Below are 18,572 nucleotides of genomic sequence, written 5' to 3'. Positions count from 1 at the left end.
AAAATCGCAACCTTATTATATACTATATGCAAATTGTTTGTATTTGTATTTAGGTTGTGATTTTATGACATTAAATTAAACTATGCACGTAGTTGTTGTTTTTTTCAAAATTTGACATGACTTTTATTGGATAAAGAATAATTACATATTGAAATGCAGAGTATATTGTAGTAGTATTCAAATTATGAGTAGAGTAAATACTCGTCGAAAAAAATAGGATTATGATGACTTGATCACAAAAATAGTATTTTATTTTAAATTGAATAGTAATTAGTAAAAGAATAATGGTGAAGTTCTGAATGACCGAAATCCAATTTTAGTAGACTAATTAAAATATAAACAACAAAAGAGGGAAATACTAGAATCATAAAAAATTATTAATACGGGGATGAATTTGCAAATAAGAAGAAAGAAAGCCCCAATTCCCAAATAGCATAAAGAGGGCAAAAACATTAATAATTTCAATTTTGAAACATGGATCCGTCTAATCAAAACCCCATTTCCCTTTCTCCGATTCTCCTCTCAATATGACTTTGCTGAAATTCGTGTGAAAATTGAAGAAATTGCACAAGAAAAAGATGATCCAGTTGCTTTTCGGCCTTATATTTGCGGAGATGGCGCTGATCGTGGCGTTCGTGTTTAAGACTCCGCTGAGGAAGCTGGTCGTGATGGGGCTGGACCGCCTCAAGCGCGGCCGCGGACCGATCGTCGTCAAGACCGTCGCCGCCACTGTCTTCGTTCTCATGGTGGCCACCGTCTACAATGCGGTTGCGATTCAGAGGCGTTGGATCCAGGATGAGGCTGAAGTTAATCCTACCGATCAGGTCATCCTCGCCACGCGCCTTCTCGAAGCTTCTCTCATGGGTGAGAATTTCCTCTAATTGGATCCTTCTTATGTTTTCTCTAAAATTCCCAACTACGAACGCTTTATTTTCTGATTTGGATTTCGTAACTTTGTACGATTTCTCGGAGGATCAATTTCTGGGAATGGCTACGCTGAGGAAAAACAAAGAGCATAACTTATTGATGTTTATATTCAATTGTTCTTTTCTGTATGCACACTTTGTGAACCGGATTTCCTGTTCATCAACATATATTGTGTCTTTGTATGCCGTGAAATAACTCATTTTTCGGAATTGGTTGTGATGGTCTATGATGTTTTAGGTATAGCAATGGTTTCATGGTGCATCCTTCGAATTTCCTTTTTAAGGTTTTGATTTTGAACTAGAGTGTAAGATTGTGGATTTTAGAGGTCTCGTATGAGTGGAGGTTTTCTTTGTTCGATTAAGACAGTGTGCGGGTGTGAATTTGTATAGCATCCGGCCTTTCGGTAATAGGAAATGCCTTAGTTGGACTTTTATGGAAAATGTCATGCAATGACAGTTCAACTTAAACTGGCATGTGATCTGAATTGGTATACGACGTGCATTGTTTCATTAGCATATTGTAATCTAGTTCATTAGAGCAATGGCAGATGGCTAGCATGAATGTTTCTTATCCATGAATTATGTGCATGGATTGGGGGGACTAGGTGCAATGCTATATGGCTAATGATGTTGAGTTGAATAAAAACTTAATCTGGTTAGGGTCATCGATTTTCCTTGATGGGATCTTTGGCAATAAGTTTAAGTAACCAGCCTGCTTATTTTTATTCACTGGAAGTTGATATTAGCATAAGATCAAAATAATCTTTTGGTGCATACTGGAAAGTGGAAACAGAGTGATGTGAAGATGTAGGTGCTTAATTTATTGGTTAGTTTGCAGTATGCAGTTAACAGTAATCCAATAGGCGTCATGAATGGCTTGTTTTCAATTTGAGGTACCTTGACTTGTATTCTGATCTTGAAACTGAATGTTTTAAGCCGGGCATAATCGTATCACTATGCTCATATTTAGTTAATCTTAAGGACCTGAGAATGGACCTTGTATTTGGTATGCTCATCTTTACTTTAGGACCCAAATACTGACGATATAAAATTGATATTCTGAAAATGAAACTCACTGTTTTATTGGTATTCGTTAGTTTGGTAGCAATAAATATTGCCTCATAATTCGTGGAAGTGTATAATTTTGATGTTCTTAAATTTTTAAATGTTCTGAAGGTTCTTGGCTAATCCATGTTCTGGGACCACCATTATAAAAAATGGTGAACTTTACCTTCCTTTAGGCCTACCAACCTGCCATTTCAATTCTCTTTCACTTGAAAGCTAACATCAACACATTCTCCATGTTATTGTGGAAGGGTTTCTATACTTTTCACTTTAAGCATGCTCTCTTAACTGTCTTAACACATGCTATTACCTGGTTAAAAATTCATTCCATATTCTGGAATTTATTTACTTTCCCAAGAATTTAATATACATCAATTCTGGTGCAGGATTCTCCCTATTCCTCGCCCTGATGGTCGACAGGCTGCATCACTACATCCGGGAACTGCGTATAAGGAGGAAGAGCGCGGAAGCTGTTAAGAAACAAAATCGAGTGTTTGATGATAACAGGTCTCCAGCACCCGAGGAAATCAAAGTACTGGAAGACGAGATGAGTAAACTGCGTGGGATGATAAGTAGGCTGGAGAAACATCTTGCTGAAAAGAGTAAAGAGGCAAGCAGTGCAGAAGCCAATGCGGTGGCCTTGAAGAAGCAATCGGAAGGCTTTCTTCTTGAATACGACCGCTTGCTTGAAGAAAACCAAAACCTTCGAAGCCAGCTTCAGTCTCTCGATCGACATTTTTCCTTTTCTGATAGCAAAAAAGTGATGTGAGGCATCGTTCTAGATATTGTGGCTTTCTTTTTTTTGGGTTTTTGGCACGCACTTGTGTTATACTATAGCAGCAGTTTCCCTCCACCTTCCAAGAAAGAGTCTCCAGTAGAAGAGGCTCCATTTTTTGTTTACCTTTTCTTGTTTTAGTCATTTCTACAATGAACAAATACAGATACCCAAAAATGTTAAAAGTCTTTTTATGAGATATCTTTACAATCAAACAATTTTATTTTGTATTAGTATATTTCTATAAGTGCATATGCAACGGCATAGGGCCAGCCAGTTCCGTGGGGACGTAATGAAAAGGCCATGATCAATTAAGGGAAGTGGCGAGTAAGGGATGCACATTGTGGATGAGTAGTAGGTTATCTCCAACCATTTTACACCAAACTCAAACTAATTTTTAGTACATGTCACATTAAAAAGTGGTTTTACTCCAAGCATTTACACTAAATTCAAATTTTACATCATTTTTTAGTATGCATTAGCACCACCATATTTGGTGTTGTTCTATAAAAAATCCAAAATGGGTTTGGATTTGGTGTATGGTTGGAGAAATTTTCTATACCAAAAATGAGTTTTGGTGTATGGTTGGAGATAGTTTAACTTTGTAATTTTTAATTTCTACATTCTTAAGCTCATTAGTGTAGTAGATTTCTCTTGTTCTTTTGCCGTTGCTTGATCATCAATAGCAAGTTTTGCTATATTTGATTTTGTACATATTCAAGATGATGGTTGGATTTGAATGACACAAATATAGTATAATACTACTATATTATTGATTGTGTTGAGTGAATAGCATACGGATGTGTTATTTGCCTTGTGTGATTATTGTGATATGAGCTGGAATTTCAGAGCTGTTAACATGTTTATGGCCTAAGAATATCAAATAATGCAATTCTTGTTGAAATATCCAATGTATGAAATAAAACCCTTTCATTCTTTTTATAGGAGTAGAAAATAATAACATGTCTCTTTGATTTATGTACAGATTTTTGTAGTTGGTCTTTGGAGGCATGAAGAGGTGATTCTGCATGAAAAGGTGATTCTCCAAGTGTGAACATGAAAGTGTGTTACTGGTGGAAAGTAAGTGGTGATGACATTACACTTAATTTCTTATTAATTAACAAAATTTAGATAGTCAAAGAGGTAGGGCTAATCAAAGTACATGTTGATGTTCAAGTGAAACTGAGAGAAGAATCATTTTGTCTGAGAAGCCTATCAGTATTTAGAGCTGTGAGTATGAGCATTGCCACAAAAACCAACAAAGAGAGTGAAGAAAGTAGTAGCATAAGCCCACCCGCCGCCACACCCGTCACTTCTTCCGCGTACTGCGTTGATGCCACCGCCACGAAGCTAATGGGAAACGAGTACGCCCACCATGCCACGCTGAACTTCTTTATCGATTTCTTGAAATACGCCGGCCGACACATCTGTTCTCAGATCACACATATACGTACGAATTAGCAATCAGTCTCGTCTCTCAGTCTATGATATGATATGTTATGAGCACGAATGGACACATTGTACATACGAGGTCACGAGGATGGGCTTCATCTTTCTTTATATTTTCTACTATCAAATTTGGTAAATTTTTATATTCAGTCCTTACTAAATTGACGTAACTGAAGACCAAATTGCTAGAGGTTATAGGATTAAAAAGTACTGAAATTGCACGGGGAAAGAAAAAATAAAGAAACTTCATTGTTATATGAGTTTGTCTGATGAAGGAAAAGAATAGACGCAGAAAAAAATATTGGCAAATTGTCGGAAAACCCTCAAGTTTGTTTATTCGCAACTTTAAAAAATACTCCATCCGTCTGCGAATAAGAGTCTCATTTATTTCCATCACGGGTTTCGAAATATGAATGGAATAATTTAGTAGAATGTGGGGCATAGTAGCATTGTAAAAATGAACAGAGATTCCTATTCGTGGACGGACCGAAATAGAAAAATGGACTCCTATTTGAAAAGTGGGAGGAGGTAGCCAATAATATCATTATTTGAAAATTTTCTCGATCATAAATTTGCATGGCGCCGGATTTTCGATTTTCGTCATGGAATAATTGAGAAAATTTTCAAAGTTATGATATGTAGTAATTGATTATTTTTCAAAAATGGGAGGATTGATTTGAAAATTTTTCAAATTTGATGGTTTTTCCGACAATTTTCCCCAGAGAATGGAGTTGCGACAAATATTTTTTCATGCGAATGCGACACTCACCAACGACGCGAGAAGGAAGAGCGAGAGGAAGAAGAGCATTTTGCATGCCACCCCAAACCCCCCCGAAATCGCGCTCCACGCCAGGCACGCCGCGCTCGGCGTGCCAAAAAACAAAAAGGAAACGGGCCTCAGCGCGGCCCGAAACCCGGTCAAACGCTGATACAGCGTTATAAACACGACCACATAATGCACCAACCCGACCGCAAAGAGGCAGAGCGCGGTCTCCCTCCACCCGGCCGCGGCCGCGGCCCACGCGCCCACGAAGTTCCCCACCATCGGCAGGTGGCTGGTGGGGTTCGCCACGGCCGACAGCGGCCGCTTCTCGCTCGTGAACCACTGCCCGTACAGCTTGATGTCAAGCGCCACGATGGGCGCCACGAGCGCCCACAGCAGGGCCTCGTGCGGGAGGCGCACCAGGACCCGCTGTGGCGTGGCGCGGAGGAGGAGGAGCCACGAGATCCACGGGACGAAGAGGAAGTTGACCGCCACGCGGTCCGAGTACTCGGCCTTCACGAGCCACAGATGGAACACACACCTCAAAATGTAGAGGGTTGAAATTAGGGTGAGGGTGCATAGAGAGAGCCAAGTCATCAGCACGGCCCATGGGCCAAGGATGCGATCCGCCACGACGAAATTAAAATTAAAATTTGATTTTAATTTCGTCGTGGCATGATCGTCGATTAAGGTGTTGAGAAGCACGGCTTGGGCGCCGAGGGAAAGGGAGATTGTGAAGTAGCCTGCATTGACTCTTGTTAGAACTGACGAAGCCGAAGCAGCTGCTGCTTCGGCTTCGTCGCCTTTGCGATTTTCGACAACAATGTCGATGGAGTTCGGCATTGGAGCTCGATTAGTGTTAGTGTTGTTGCCCTAATTGGGAATTTATAGCAATGTTAGGTTTAATTTAATTGAACGAAATGTATTACGTATGCGATTAACTCATGGGAGAATCCACTAAGATAGTGTGTTTTGATATTGGTACAGTTTCTTCGTTGCCTAATTAATAAAGTTAATTAAAGGTGTGATAGGAGATAAGCCACTAATGTCGCCATTACCAACCTAGCTTTTTTACTTTACCTGAATATCCACATTATCAGCATGATTAGGAAATAATGTTTTTCCACCAAAATGGAAATGGATATAATGGATGTTAGACTTTCCTGATTTGGTCATGCATATGCTTATCCACTTATTAGGATAAATTAATCGATTTTTTGTGTCTCGCATACCACTATTACTATATTTGTTTAGTTTTTTTCCGTCAATTTCAATTTTTTGGATTTAAATTTACCTTGCAACGATATAGGGAAATTATATCCAAATGGAATTAAGATTATTTAGTTAAAATAATTAGGCTGCGTGAATTGATAAGATGTGCTTTTGATTATTACTCCTACCATCTAATAATTCTATTGTGCTTAAAATAGTGCGTCATAGTTCAGTTTATTTCCATTTGGAATGAAAAAAATAAAAGCACTCGCACATTAAATGTTCTTCACAATATTACTAGAAATTAGTGGTTAACATAAAAACCACTTAATCATCATAGGAATTTCATTTTATTGTAAAATGTAGATATGGAAAAAATGAAGTACTCAGACACATTATAATTTCAACACATATATCAGAAATTAGCGGTTAACCCAACCACTTGAAACAATCATCATAGTACTTTTGCACCAGCCGGGAATCGAACCCGGGTCTGTACCGTGGCAGGGTACTATTCTACCACTAGACCACTGGTGCTTGACGTTTTCATGCCTCTGTATATGCTATTTCTCGGATAAACCATGGCTGTTCAACACTATCAATCGTGTAGCTTGATTACGAGCCGCTGTCAGGTTTGAGTTCAACATCGAATATAGAGGTTTTACAAGTAATTATCACCATGATAACAATAGTAACTATGAGTGCTCTCTTATTCCGACTTTCCGTTAGCTTCCAATAGCACAACTATGAATGCTCCCCTATTCCGACTTTTCATTAGCTTCCAGTAGCACAACAGACACACGATGGTTTATCTACCCCTAGGCGGATGTATCGACAAAATTATGGAGAATTCAAGTGAAGGCCATTGCGAGAAACAGAAAATGACCAACAAACGTAACAGTAATATACGGAAACAGAAGATCTTCCATACAAGGTTTTAAGCAGAGAGCATGCATTTTTTTTTTACATATTCTGTTCACCAGTCAATCTATGCGATGTCCGCTCTTGGATGTAAAAAAACAAACCATATGTCCATATTAACATTAAAGAGATGATGATGCATGGCTGCTCTAAGCAGCTTCAGCAAATCCAACTCTCTGTTTCCCAAAGTCGACCATATTAACATTAAAGAGATGATGATGCATGGCTGCTCTAAGCAGCTTCAGCAAATCCAACTCTCTGTTTCCCAAAGTCGAACACGGTGTGGTAACGCCCCATAAACATATCTCCCAAGATCCTGCACATCAGTTTCATACCACAAAAGTCACCATCTTGAATCAACAAATCACAAAGAACGTTAATCAATTGGTTGGGAGGAAACGTACCAAAGAGGTCCACGTGGAGGAGGAATGTCGATACCGGTAAAACCACTTATGCACTGAGCTTCATCCCCCTCGCCTACCTTGAGTATGTACTGATTATACCACCATAAAAATACCAATAGTTAGCAACAATTATTCCAAGTGTAGAGAGAAACTGCTAGACTGTTACACTAGCAAAAAAGGCCAATACTTGACATTGTGTGGTAATTACTGATCAAGGATGAAGAAACATAACAAGCAATCATCATATTTAACTAAACACAGAGAGTGCTATATTTGAGAAGCAACTTAAGCAGATGTATACATACCTCTGCTGGAGAGAGATCAAAAACTTTGCCACCAATTGTGAAGGAGATAGTTGGCATGGAGGGAATGGTTGCACAGTCAACAGCTGACTCTCCCATGGGACTTGGGAGTCGCTCGCAAAGCTATGGTGTTATCATGACACAAGTTAACATTAGATGAGAGTAAAAATTAAACAACAAAGTCAACGAATACACAGGCGTACCTCATTGACATAGTTCAAGATGCGCTCTTGAGTTTGGTTTTGTCTGAGTTGATTTTGAATCCAAACAACAGTCATTTCACAGACAGAGCACATTGCATCATTCAAACCAGATGATTTGCCATCTTTTTCATCCACCACACTCTCAATTCCAGCACTATACAGACAAGTGTCAAGAACTTGAGTAAGACACAAAGACCTAACACACTCAAAAGCACTTTCCAGACCAGTAGTTCACATTTAGAGTCAATATACTGGTCCAACACAAGAATGCTCAGACGGGGATGGGGTAAGATGCTAAGCACAAAATTAAAATGATTCACCTCACACCACGGGTTCCATCAAATGTGCATAGACCCACTTGGGAGCATACCTTCTTTGGTTCAGTCTGTCAAATTGAGCAAAGTACATGTGAGGAAGATATAAGGCCCCTTAGGAACTTTAACACTATGTGAGAGTGAGACTAGAGAAATTGCCATGTGAAACTAGATACTTGTTCCTTACCTCTGCCATAAGAAGTTCTATGATCATTTGACCATATTGTCCAACAACAGCCTTGCACTCCTGGCTAACAACTCCAGCAGCCCCAATGGCATGGTTAATCATTGCCACCACAGTCTACAAACATCTCAGAGAACAGAAGCAATCACATGAAAAAGTCCAACAAGCTTCAAACCGTTAAACCAAATTCATCTTTCTCTCGTACATTAGAGAGAGTAAACCTAAAATACTAAGTCTATGGGCTGCAGTGTACTAGCCAAGCACAAATAAAAATTTATCTCTCGATGCTGGTATTAAAAACTGGTGAAGAAAACTAGTAATCTTGCAGCTCACACATCACCACCAAGTGGATCACTGGATATCAAGGACAAACAGAAGCAGAAGAGTAACATAGCCATAGAACACATCAGTTTTCACTCAAACGAAATATACATCACATTTAGAAGCACAATCAGAATGTAAAGGTAGTGCATCTAAATAGATCCAATCATCCAATATTGCAAGAAGTGCAATTTATAATGGAAGACAAACAAAAAGATCAAAATAAATTGTTTGAAACAAGCATACCGTTGGACCAGCAAAGAGAGAAGTTCCAGAGTCCGCAATTGCAGAACATCCACCATTACAGTACCCTATGACACACAATAATAAGCTAAAAGAATTATTCATTGGACAAACACACAATATGAGATTATGCCTGGAAATGGCTGCATAATATCTGTATCATATTCTTTCTACCAAAATGGCTAATGCTGTAAGGGACCACTGAAACAGTACATACCACTTTCTTTTCCATCAATTAGCACATCACCCATGTCAAACTGTAGACAGGACAATCCAGAGTGAAAAACGTATGCAATATCCTAATTAAGCTTTAAATAACAAAACTTCGTGAATAAACCAACCTGCCAGTACCCTTTCTGAGACACGGGAACATATGTATGTTTACCAATATAATGGTGTTGATCAACTCCACCAAAAACTAGTTGACCACCCTCCTCCTCCTTCAAATCTCGGTTGAGCCAAAATGAGAAGACTGGCTCTCTAACGAGACCTTGCTTGACCATGTTGTACCTGGAAGAGATAGAAATAGTTAACTTTAGCATCCCTTAAATGAACGTGACATTGCATAGATGCCAACTATCAAAACCTTATCAATGGGAGCTGAATGACATAGTAACAAGGAAATCCTGGCTCTTGAAACAACCCGTTCAATCACCATAATGCAACCCCAAGCAAACTCAAATAAGAGTAAACAGCAAAATATCATACCACACTGGAGTTGAATTTCCAACTGAGATCTCTTTGAAACCAAGTCCCAGGATGCCATCAAACTTGGCCACCAAAAATGTAACACCAGGTTCTTTCGTTGCCTCAATAAACTCCTGGAATAAGTCAAGGACACCACTGTAAGTAACCGAATCCTACTACCCTCTACAACATAAACTAAAAGAGTAGGGAGGACCTGGTTCTTCACAACTAGGTGGCCGACTTTGACGTTGTCCTCACTGAAGAATCCAGAGATAGCCCCAGTCCCATATTGGATAGCAGCGGATTTTCCTGTAGACCAAAAACAATACAGAAGATTTTTATTTTATCTCTGTGCATAACCTACATTATGTCACATTGCAGACTAATGCATACCAATATCATGATAAAATCCTATTAACTGATACAAATCCATGGAACTTGTTAATAGGTCGAAGGGAAATAGCAATGGTACAATGCAAATAAAAACAGATTACCAAGTACAAAGGAATGAAGGATTCTCCAGAAATAAGTACATGCCATATGTAGTTACATCCAAAGAAAATTTATCAAGTATCAACAGCACCATGTTTTAGTCCGAAAATTAGCAATGCATCAGAACAAATTAACTTCTTAAAGTATCCAATATCATATGAATCTTTGGCTTAAAAGCACAGGAGAAATACGCAACATGATAATATGAGAATGAAAAAGCAGGGGATAACACACCATTCTTCTTGTAAGTACTTGACTGGCTGGACTTGTACTTGGAGTGGAAAAAACAAGGAACCTACACCAAGTAGCAAAACCCTTTTTATATAGGGGCGTGTTTTCCCTTCTACAAAAACCACTTCAAAATTTTCAATAGTAAAGACTTACAGAAAAGTAACATTTGGCAGAGGGAACCCACAGATTGGAGCTACCCGTGTCAAAGATCACAGTGAATTTCTGTGGGGGAGTACCAATACCAATCTCTCCAAAATACTGGGCATCCATATAGTTCTTCAGCGCAACAATGTCAGTATCTGCAGACTCACCATATTTACCCCGGAAATTGTACTTCCTAATTGTGGCTCTCAATTTGTCTGCATCCTTCGACTCAAGACGAGCAGCAAGTCGATTGTTTTGATCAAACTTCATCTTTTTAAGTCCTATTCTTAGCAATCCATCATCCGATGCAGAAAATGCAAGAGAAAAGAACAGGCTTGAAAGGAAAAAGGTGAAAGCAACAGCTTTATATCGGGTCCCCATTTTACCTGTAACACGGATTAACAAGTTATCTATTGCTCTGCTAAGACGACAGTTATGTAACCACTAGACGATCGAAAAAAGGCCCAAGCAAGCTGCAGCATGCTATATGACGACTGTGTGTATAGTGCATACTCCCTTACAGTTTAGGCTAGTTTTATCAACTTGATAAGCACTTATCTTAGATTCCACATTTCCATGAGACAACTATCAAATCAACCATTCCAACCTACTTTACTCACCATTCAATCAAAGAATTTGTCAATTTTATGAATTTAGTCAGTTTCCCCTTTCACCAGCATACATAAACGCATCAAATAAGAAAGAGTAACAAACTACTACTCCAACATAAGCTAAATTTAGAAAGGGTGAAATGAAAAAAATAAACACTACGACGAACAGAACATTCAAGGACAAAAAATCATAATCCATCACTCAAAAAAAATGAATAATCCATCAGTCCATAAAATCTGTATAATCCATCAGTCCAAATAATCTATAATCAATATTCGTAGTGCATGCGTCGTTTGAATAAGGAAAATCCAAAATCAGAAGGCTGAAATGATCACAAATCGAAAATGGATGATTAAAACCTAACAAAAACCCTTGGATCACATCTGTATTTCTTCTCATTTTCGAAACAGTAACAAAATGTACCTCGCGTATTGAGCAAAATAGAAAAGATAAAATGAAGAATTCTTAACAGAAAGAAGGCATACGAAATACATGAACACACACACTCACCGAGAGGTTGAAGACAGACGAGATGCAAAAGCAATCTAGCAGTGACGAAATGGATGAATGGGGAGGGTGGCGAATAAAGAGGAAGTAACCAAAATATATTTGGAGAAACAGTTACAGTTTCTCGAAAATCGCAGCCGTTAAGAGAAGGCCTCGTACTTTTCCACAGCCGTTGGATTGTTATAGTAAGCTCGCGTGTGTCGCGGCGCATGAAGATTATGATGCGCAGCGCGATCAGAGGCGTCAGATTTGATCGGACGGTGGGAAGTGGGCATGGCACGGGAGGGCCAGGTAGGCCGGTGAAAAGGATGGAATAACGTGAGAGAGGACGACGTCGCATTAGTGGGGGTTACGTGTCACCAAAGCATGCTACGAAGCGTAACACGCGACACTTGGTTTTGGATTTTGGTTTATTCTCTAATTAAGAATGATTTTTCATTTTTGATAATAATTTAATTTTTTTTTACTTTGTTAATTGGGGTATCGTCTAAGTTTGGGTTTGGGGATTCATCTTTGTTTATCGTTTTAGTTTTCACTTTCTATTTAGGTGGGGTCGTGGGGATTGGGAATATCATTACTCCCTCCGTCCCATAAAAGATGTCACACTTGTGGGACAGTACAAGATTTTAGGACATTTTGTTTAGTGTGTTAAATGGAGAGAGAAAATATAATTTTTAAATTCATGTGAGAGATAATTTTTTTCTAAAAGGAAAATGTTATGTCTTTTGTAGGACAAACTAAAAAGGAAAGTGTGAAATCTTTTATAGGAGGGAGGAGTAGTATTTTGCATATAGATAAAAGCAAGAAATAATTTCATTTAGTATAAAGATTCAATTTTATTAAAATTGATTATCAGTTTTTCTTTTCAAGTTACACTGACGAATTAATATTGACGATTTAAATTTTGTTTACAGTGAATATTAAGAATGAATATTTTTTCTTTAAGAGAGAAGATCATGCCAATATATTATACTCCATCAATGATAGTGAAACAAAATGCCACCCATCTCTTTAAAATAGACGACCCGAAATACAATCTTTATATCATTAATTAAAAATGTACATCTTTAGTTAATATTTATTATTTTTAAACTCAACCATATTGTAGTTAATCTGATAAATATTCAGAATTGCATATAATTCCTATATTTTTATACGCATGGCTCATTATCTCGCTATTTTGATCTTTTGATTCTTCTAATCAAGTTGATCATTGTAGTTTATAATGTTGTTGAAAAAGTGTGTTCGTATTGAATATTGATTTTAACTTAAGCGTTGGGCTTTGTAACATTAATGTTAAGGATCTTTGCCTTGTATCTTAGTCGAATATTACTTCAAGTTGAGTTTTGGACTTTAATCGTTAGGCTTAGATATTTTATACCCTACTATTTACATCAAGAAGTCTTGATTTGAATTTAAACTTGTATGAGTACATTTTATGATAGTGTGATTTAATTTTGAATTTATATAGTACTATATTTAATACTCGTGTAAAGAAAGTTTCACTTGAATGTATTATATTGACATTTTATACTAGATGTCTTCGCTAATAATTTAAGCTTTTATCAATAAAAATTATTACTTTTTAGTATTTCTTGTCAATGACAATCATTACTAAATTAAACTCTTATCCTTATCAATGAAAATCATTTCAAGTTTATTATCAATGATAATCATTACTAATTTAGACTCTTATCAGGAGTCGATGATTTAGACTCTTATTAAGATGTAAATTCATGGATTGCATCATCATATAGTAGAAGATGGGGTTAATGATTAAATGTGCGATGCCTCTCCATTTAAACATTCTTAAATATATTTTCCCCCCATCGGTTGTTAATCTTAGAAGATTAAATCTAGTTGGGCTCTGTTAGTGCGAATACACAGCAATATTTGGGCTAATTCACATAGTTAATTTAATATAACTTGGGCCTCAGATATAGATTTGCAGTTTCAATCGTTGCTTGTTCTTTTACTTTAATCTCGTGCTGATATTTCAGTACAGCCCATTTGAGCCTTATTCGGGTCTGCCGTCTTCACCATTTGGACTCTTACTAGCATGAACTTTTAAAATTTTGCAATTTTTTGTAAATCCTTTGATTTTTATCAAATTAAAAACTTGTCATTTGGTTTAACCACATTTATAACTTCTACTAGAGTGATGATGTCTTCAAAATCATTTAGGATTTTATAAAACTCATCCAATTTCTCATTTGCTAGTATACTTGAAGAGCCTGAAATATTTCAACAAATACTAGGGTGATGAGCACCATAATAGAAAGCAAGTAGTATTCTCTCCTACTACATATGTTCTACAGTACTTTTTAGTTTAAACTAGTACGTTTTCACTTTTCTCTGCCCTACTTTGATGACTTCTTATTCTTCAAAGTATCCGCTATTCTTTGTTGTTGTATCAAGATGCTTCCAATTCTTTTCGATGAAGTTCTCGGTATCATATTTTTATTATTACTTTGTCTGAAGTGGCACAAGTAGATTCGTTTACCTAGATTCTGCAATTGAGTCTTCCCCTTTATATGAAAAGTTCAAACCACCGAAATTCCAATGAATATACGATTTATTGGCATAAATTTGAATACTCAACAACAATTAACGTAACTCAATTGAGTTAACAAGCATAGCAAAACTTCATAAAAATGCATTTCAGAATCAAACAAATATGATTAAGGTTGATGGATTTCTGTTGGACTCCCAAACGTGATTATTGCACTAAGTTAGTTTCGTTGCCATTGAATCAAAAATGGGGAAGTGCAAAATTGCAATTAAAGAACACAGAAAAATGGAGAGGCGGCGAGCACGTGGGAATATTAATGTGTAGGTAAGTGGTAAAAGATACTCCTTGTACGGTTGAAAAAGTACGGTAGTATTATTCAAACTTTGAAAAGTGCATTCTTCAACCACCTCCACGGCTCCACCTCTCCCTCCACTTTTTCAACAAGATGCAACTCTTTTTCTTTTCCTCTTTTGAAATACTTCCTCCATTCCAATTAAATTAAATCAAAATATTTGGACATTAAGATTATAAAATTATGTTGAAAAGTAAGAGTTAAAAATAAAGTAGAAAAAATGAATAGAGAGTAAAGTAGGTGTAATGGAATAAAGTAAAAGTAAATGAATTTTTTTTTTGTTAAAAAATGAATTATCCAGCTTAGTTGAGACGTCTCTAAAAAAAATATGACTTAATTTAATGGGGATGAAGAAGTAATTGGTAAATACAAAGAGGTAGAAAGAAAAGCTACTGGAGTATACTAATGGAAAATGAGGTCCACCTTATTACGGAGAAAGATAGACCAAGAGAATAAGTATTGCTTAATTAGTTGTTGGTGACGTCCACATTGATTTGTCGACTTTCATATAATAGAAAAATTTTAAAAATAAATCCAAACTTCATATTATTTGTAATTTATATTCAAGTTACGATATAGACCCGAATTTAATTAAATTTTGCGATTTTAAAAACTATCTCTAATAGTTAATAGATCATACCCTACGCTTCTAATTGACACCACAACCTTTCCACCGATCCGCCGAACTCCTCGACTTAATTATTGCCTCTTAGTACATCTTTCACCAGCTATCAAATCGCCATTTATTTAATTACCTAATCACATGTATAATATTGAATCAATTAGTTTATCACAATCCATTTCAATTTTCAAGTGATCCATGATTATTTTATTTCCTAACAATAAGGTTAGCCGCTAGCTTCGGAGCGAAGTGTCAACAGAGGCAGGAATGCTCACGCCAACACAAATTAAACTAAATTTTAGTCCAAAGCACGAGATTCTCTCTGACATTATTGGATTGGAAAAATTAAATCAGAAGAAGCTACCTTGAAAATTCTCCATAAAAAGTCTTGTTGTTTTGAAGTCTATCCAATTTTTTTTTTCAATGACATCGTTTACGTGTCAAAGTTATGTGGCCGGGAATTTTGACTCTATTCCATTCGATGCAAACAAAATTCCACAAGTAATCCAAAACAAACATTTGAATGCTTTGTTGTTTTGTATAATTTCGATCTCTGGTGGGTCGCACGTATTACCGCGTGGTGTGTATTTGTTCAACCAATCATATATTTTGTAATTATGATTGATTAAACATATTATGTGACAATTTGTTCCGTGTATTGAATTATTACGTTAATTACAGTCCGAAAGTTTGAAACCCATAATATTTAGAGATAAAAACGAAATAATAAGGAAAAGAATGTATTTTTGTGTCCTAAACATTACAATGACAAAACTAATATGGACATGTTAATTCCAGTGTATCTACGCCCAGAATTCTATACCCGAAACAAAAAAAGGAAAAACTATCTGACACGAACTCGGACGAAATTATGACTGTGTAACAACAAATGAAGAACTCGAACACTTCGATTAACTAACACCTTGTCGAAAAAACTTTCTAATTATGTATTTACGTTAGGGTTAGCTATTGTTGTTGTTGTTGTTGTCGTTGTTGCTGCTGGGAGTGTGGTTTCCGTTATTCGCCATGATGGAGGAGATCGCGGCGGCGAGGGCGGCCGTGAAGTTGGGATCGGCCGTGATCGCGGCCGTCGCCGCGCTAACTGTGTCGGTGAAGGACGGCTGAGCCGGCGCCGGCAGCTGCGGCGCTTCGTTGGCGGATTTGGGCATTTGGAGGCCGGAAAACTTGGACTGGTTGTACAGGGGTTGGGCGAAAACCGGAGGCGCGGAGACGGGGAACGGGACTTGGAAGTGCGGCGGCGGCCGTTGGTATTGTAGAGCGTTGGGCGATTGGGTGAGGTCGAGAGTGACGGTGGGGAAAGGGGCTGATGCGGAGATTGTGGCCATGTTTGAGGAGCAAGGGAGGATGGTTCGGGCGAGAAAGTTGGGGTTCATTAGCCCGTCGGCGCTCGGCATCGAGCCGGAGAGGAGCATGCTCGCGGCTGCGGATGTGGTGGACGCCATGGCCATGGCGGCCGGTGGCAACGGGTGGTTGTGCGTTCCCTCGTACGTTGTGATTAAAATTGTCCGATCCTCGGCGCACCTTTGCACTTGTTTGCGGACCGGACACCCGACCGCCATCGTGCAACGGTAGTAGGCTCGGGGGCACGGATTCCCTTTCGCCATTTTTTGGCCGTATTTTCTCCACTGACATCCATCAGATATCTGAATGGCACGAGATTTTAAGAAAAATTATTTAATACATTAAAAAATTTATTTAGAGATGGAAACTTTTAACTAAATATGAAATAGAACGTTTTGAGATAAATTAAAAAGGAAAGATGAATATTATACCATGGGGGCTTCTGAACGAGCTCGGACTGAGACACGGGCCTTCCTCATGGTGGCCTCGATGGATTGTTGATTGGCGTTGGTCGGATTCAATCTCTTCGCTCCCGGGGCCCAGCTTTCGGATTCGGGGCTCTCCTCCCGGCCGGATCTCTTACTCCTCGTCGCGTCGATATTATTCTGAGGCGATCCCGACACCGTTCTTTCTTCCGACACGGAATTCGATTGCTCGGGAGCTAGCTCTAGGAACTGTCTTGCGCCGCCGCCATTCTCCTTCTTCTCTTCGGTGATCTGGGAGAGAAGCATATTTACTATAATTAGCATGGCTGCCATCATCAATCTATAACAATCAATTTTATTTGATGAATGATGATGATGATCACCTCTTGTTCTTGGGTGCTAGCCTTTTGTTGCATCATCGTCATGAGATGCATCTTCAACGATGCGTGGTTGCTGCTGACCTGACTAAGCATCCCTCTCAACCTCTGATTCTCCACATTCATCCTCTCCAATTCAGCTTGAAGCTGTGCTAGCTGAAAAAACACATACCAAAAAAGGAAATTCTCTTGTCAAAACCAATTTAGTGAAGTTGGATGCAATATATACGTGTTATCCAAAAACAAATCCGTTCAGAATATCAAACTAATGTGGAATTGACGATTCTAACAAAATCAAGTCATATAGATCGAATTACCTCACTCTTGGCTCGCTTATCTTCACCCTCGCCATCGTCCACCGTGGACTGGTCGCTTCCGGTATTAGCAGTCACAAGTTGCAAACCAATCTACACAAACGCTTAGACAGATTAGGGGCTGTTTGGTAGAGAAGATAAAGATAAAATTAAAAAAAAATGATAAAAACCATTTTTTTGTGTCCCTTATCTTGGAGTTATCTAATATAGTACTTACGTTAACGTCGAAATCTCTAGCGGCCGACGGTTCAGGGTTCGAGTCTTCGTTCTTGACAAGCGGCTTCTTCGTTTTCTCAGCGAAGAAGTCCACTTCCCGGTGGTCGGGCGACTCTTCTCTGCGGCTCGGAAACATAACCAATCCGCTCCTATGACGATGATCGAAAACGGGCTTGTTTGCAAAAAACTCGGAATTCTCAAGGGTGAGGCCCCATCCTCTGTCCATAAATATAAAATGAGAGAAATATATGTGAGGAAATTAGCTAGAGAAGTCTTTCAAATGAGTGCGATGCACGAGTCTATATAAAAGGATTGGGGGCAGCTGGGAAAGTTGAAAATATGAAGGTGTTATTACGTTGGACTAGAAATTTTATTGGTATGGTTTGATTTTGGAAGATTGAAATGAATGTGAATTGTGAAGTGAGAGTGGGAAAGGGTAATAAACGTAAGGTGGTGCGTCAGTGGGGCCCACGGGGGAAGACTTGGCGAGAGGTTTCGTCCAAATTTCGTCAAGACCAAGTTTGACTCATTCCAATTAAAGCTAACTAAATAATAGAAATGTGGTGAAGACTAAAATGGCAGTAATAAGAATCCACCGGCCCGACCGATGCGGCACTTTACACGTGATGATAATGAA

At 38.3% G+C, this 18,572-nt stretch overlaps 4 protein-coding genes and 1 non-coding gene across 5 annotated transcripts; 1 reads left to right on the top strand and 4 right to left on the bottom strand.

Annotated features, from left to right (window-relative positions):
• The first annotated feature begins 463 nt into the window (after nucleotides 1-463).
• Nucleotides 464-2,984, top strand: LOC125201028 (uncharacterized). The gene is made up of 2 exons (XM_048098900.2): nucleotides 464-864; nucleotides 2,378-2,984. The coding sequence occupies exons 1-2, from the start codon at nucleotides 579-581 to the stop codon at nucleotides 2,758-2,760; spliced, it is 669 nt and encodes a 222-aa protein (XP_047954857.1). The 5' UTR covers nucleotides 464-578; the 3' UTR covers nucleotides 2,761-2,984.
• An 856-nt stretch (nucleotides 2,985-3,840) lies between these two features.
• Nucleotides 3,841-5,821, bottom strand: LOC125217084 (S-type anion channel SLAH4-like). The gene is made up of 2 exons (XM_048118912.2): nucleotides 4,985-5,821; nucleotides 3,841-4,193 (listed from the first exon to the last, which is right to left on the bottom strand). Exons 1-2 carry the CDS (start codon nucleotides 5,819-5,821, stop codon nucleotides 3,939-3,941), a joined length of 1,092 nt encoding a protein of 363 aa, XP_047974869.1. The 3' UTR covers nucleotides 3,841-3,938.
• Nucleotides 5,822-6,656: 835 nt separating this feature from the next.
• Nucleotides 6,657-6,727, bottom strand: TRNAG-GCC (transfer RNA glycine (anticodon GCC)). Its single transcript has one exon. It is a non-coding gene; the product is annotated as a tRNA-Gly (tRNA).
• Nucleotides 6,728-7,096: 369 nt separating this feature from the next.
• On the bottom strand, nucleotides 7,097-11,915 carry LOC125201082 (aspartic proteinase-like). Its single transcript, XM_048098993.2, has 14 exons — nucleotides 11,759-11,915; nucleotides 10,646-11,022; nucleotides 10,496-10,556; nucleotides 9,984-10,078; nucleotides 9,791-9,903; nucleotides 9,424-9,592; nucleotides 9,300-9,339; nucleotides 9,086-9,150; nucleotides 8,522-8,635; nucleotides 8,341-8,405; nucleotides 8,021-8,174; nucleotides 7,821-7,940; nucleotides 7,516-7,604; nucleotides 7,097-7,427 (listed from the first exon to the last, which is right to left on the bottom strand). The coding sequence occupies exons 2-14, from the start codon at nucleotides 11,015-11,017 to the stop codon at nucleotides 7,343-7,345; spliced, it is 1,542 nt and encodes a 513-aa protein (XP_047954950.2). The 5' UTR covers nucleotides 11,018-11,022; nucleotides 11,759-11,915; the 3' UTR covers nucleotides 7,097-7,342.
• Nucleotides 11,916-15,965: 4,050 nt separating this feature from the next.
• On the bottom strand, nucleotides 15,966-18,333 carry LOC125201568 (WRKY transcription factor 6-like). Its single transcript, XM_048099740.2, has 5 exons — nucleotides 17,937-18,333; nucleotides 17,723-17,812; nucleotides 17,412-17,561; nucleotides 17,035-17,319; nucleotides 15,966-16,905 (listed from the first exon to the last, which is right to left on the bottom strand). Exons 1-5 carry the CDS (start codon nucleotides 18,159-18,161, stop codon nucleotides 16,204-16,206), a joined length of 1,452 nt encoding a protein of 483 aa, XP_047955697.1. The 5' UTR covers nucleotides 18,162-18,333; the 3' UTR covers nucleotides 15,966-16,203.
• Between the last annotated feature and the right edge of the window lie 239 nt (nucleotides 18,334-18,572).

This window comes from Salvia hispanica, chromosome 2, assembly GCF_029641045.1.
Source record: "Salvia hispanica isolate PSC_SH4W2 chromosome 2, Shi_PSC_v1, whole genome shotgun sequence".
Taxonomy (NCBI): Eukaryota; Viridiplantae; Streptophyta; class Magnoliopsida; order Lamiales; family Lamiaceae; genus Salvia; species Salvia hispanica.
The sequence above is the reverse complement of the archived record's forward strand: the minus strand, read 5'-3'. Positions and strand labels throughout refer to the sequence as shown.

Excerpts from the sequence above, each read along its gene's own strand:
- LOC125201028 (XM_048098900.2), top strand. The coding sequence starts at position 579 with ATGATCCAGTTGCTTTTCGGCCTTATATTTGCGGAGATGGCGCTGATC. Across the intron at positions 865-2,377 it reads TCTCGAAGCTTCTCTCATGG|GATTCTCCCTATTCCTCGCC; the intron begins GTGAGAATTTCC and ends ATTCTGGTGCAG.
- LOC125201568 (XM_048099740.2), bottom strand. The coding sequence starts at position 18,161 with ATGGACAGAGGATGGGGCCTCACCCTTGAGAATTCCGAGTTTTTTGCA. Across the intron at positions 17,562-17,722 it reads ATAAGCGAGCCAAGAGTGAG|CTAGCACAGCTTCAAGCTGA; the intron begins GTAATTCGATCT and ends GTGTTTTTTCAG. Across the intron at positions 16,906-17,034 it reads CTCGTTCAGAAGCCCCCATG|ATATCTGATGGATGTCAGTG; the intron begins GTATAATATTCA and ends CGTGCCATTCAG.
- LOC125201082 (XM_048098993.2), bottom strand. The coding sequence starts at position 11,017 with ATGGGGACCCGATATAAAGCTGTTGCTTTCACCTTTTTCCTTTCAAGC. Across the intron at positions 9,593-9,790 it reads GGAAATTCAACTCCAGTGTG|GTACAACATGGTCAAGCAAG; the intron begins GTATGATATTTT and ends TATCTCTTCCAG. Across the intron at positions 9,340-9,423 it reads CTCAGAAAGGGTACTGGCAG|TTTGACATGGGTGATGTGCT; the intron begins GTTGGTTTATTC and ends TCCTGTCTACAG.
- LOC125217084 (XM_048118912.2), bottom strand. The coding sequence starts at position 5,821 with ATGCCGAACTCCATCGACATTGTTGTCGAAAATCGCAAAGGCGACGAA. Across the intron at positions 4,194-4,984 it reads TCTTCCTTCTCGCGTCGTTG|ATGTGTCGGCCGGCGTATTT; the intron begins GTGAGTGTCGCA and ends ATCTGAGAACAG.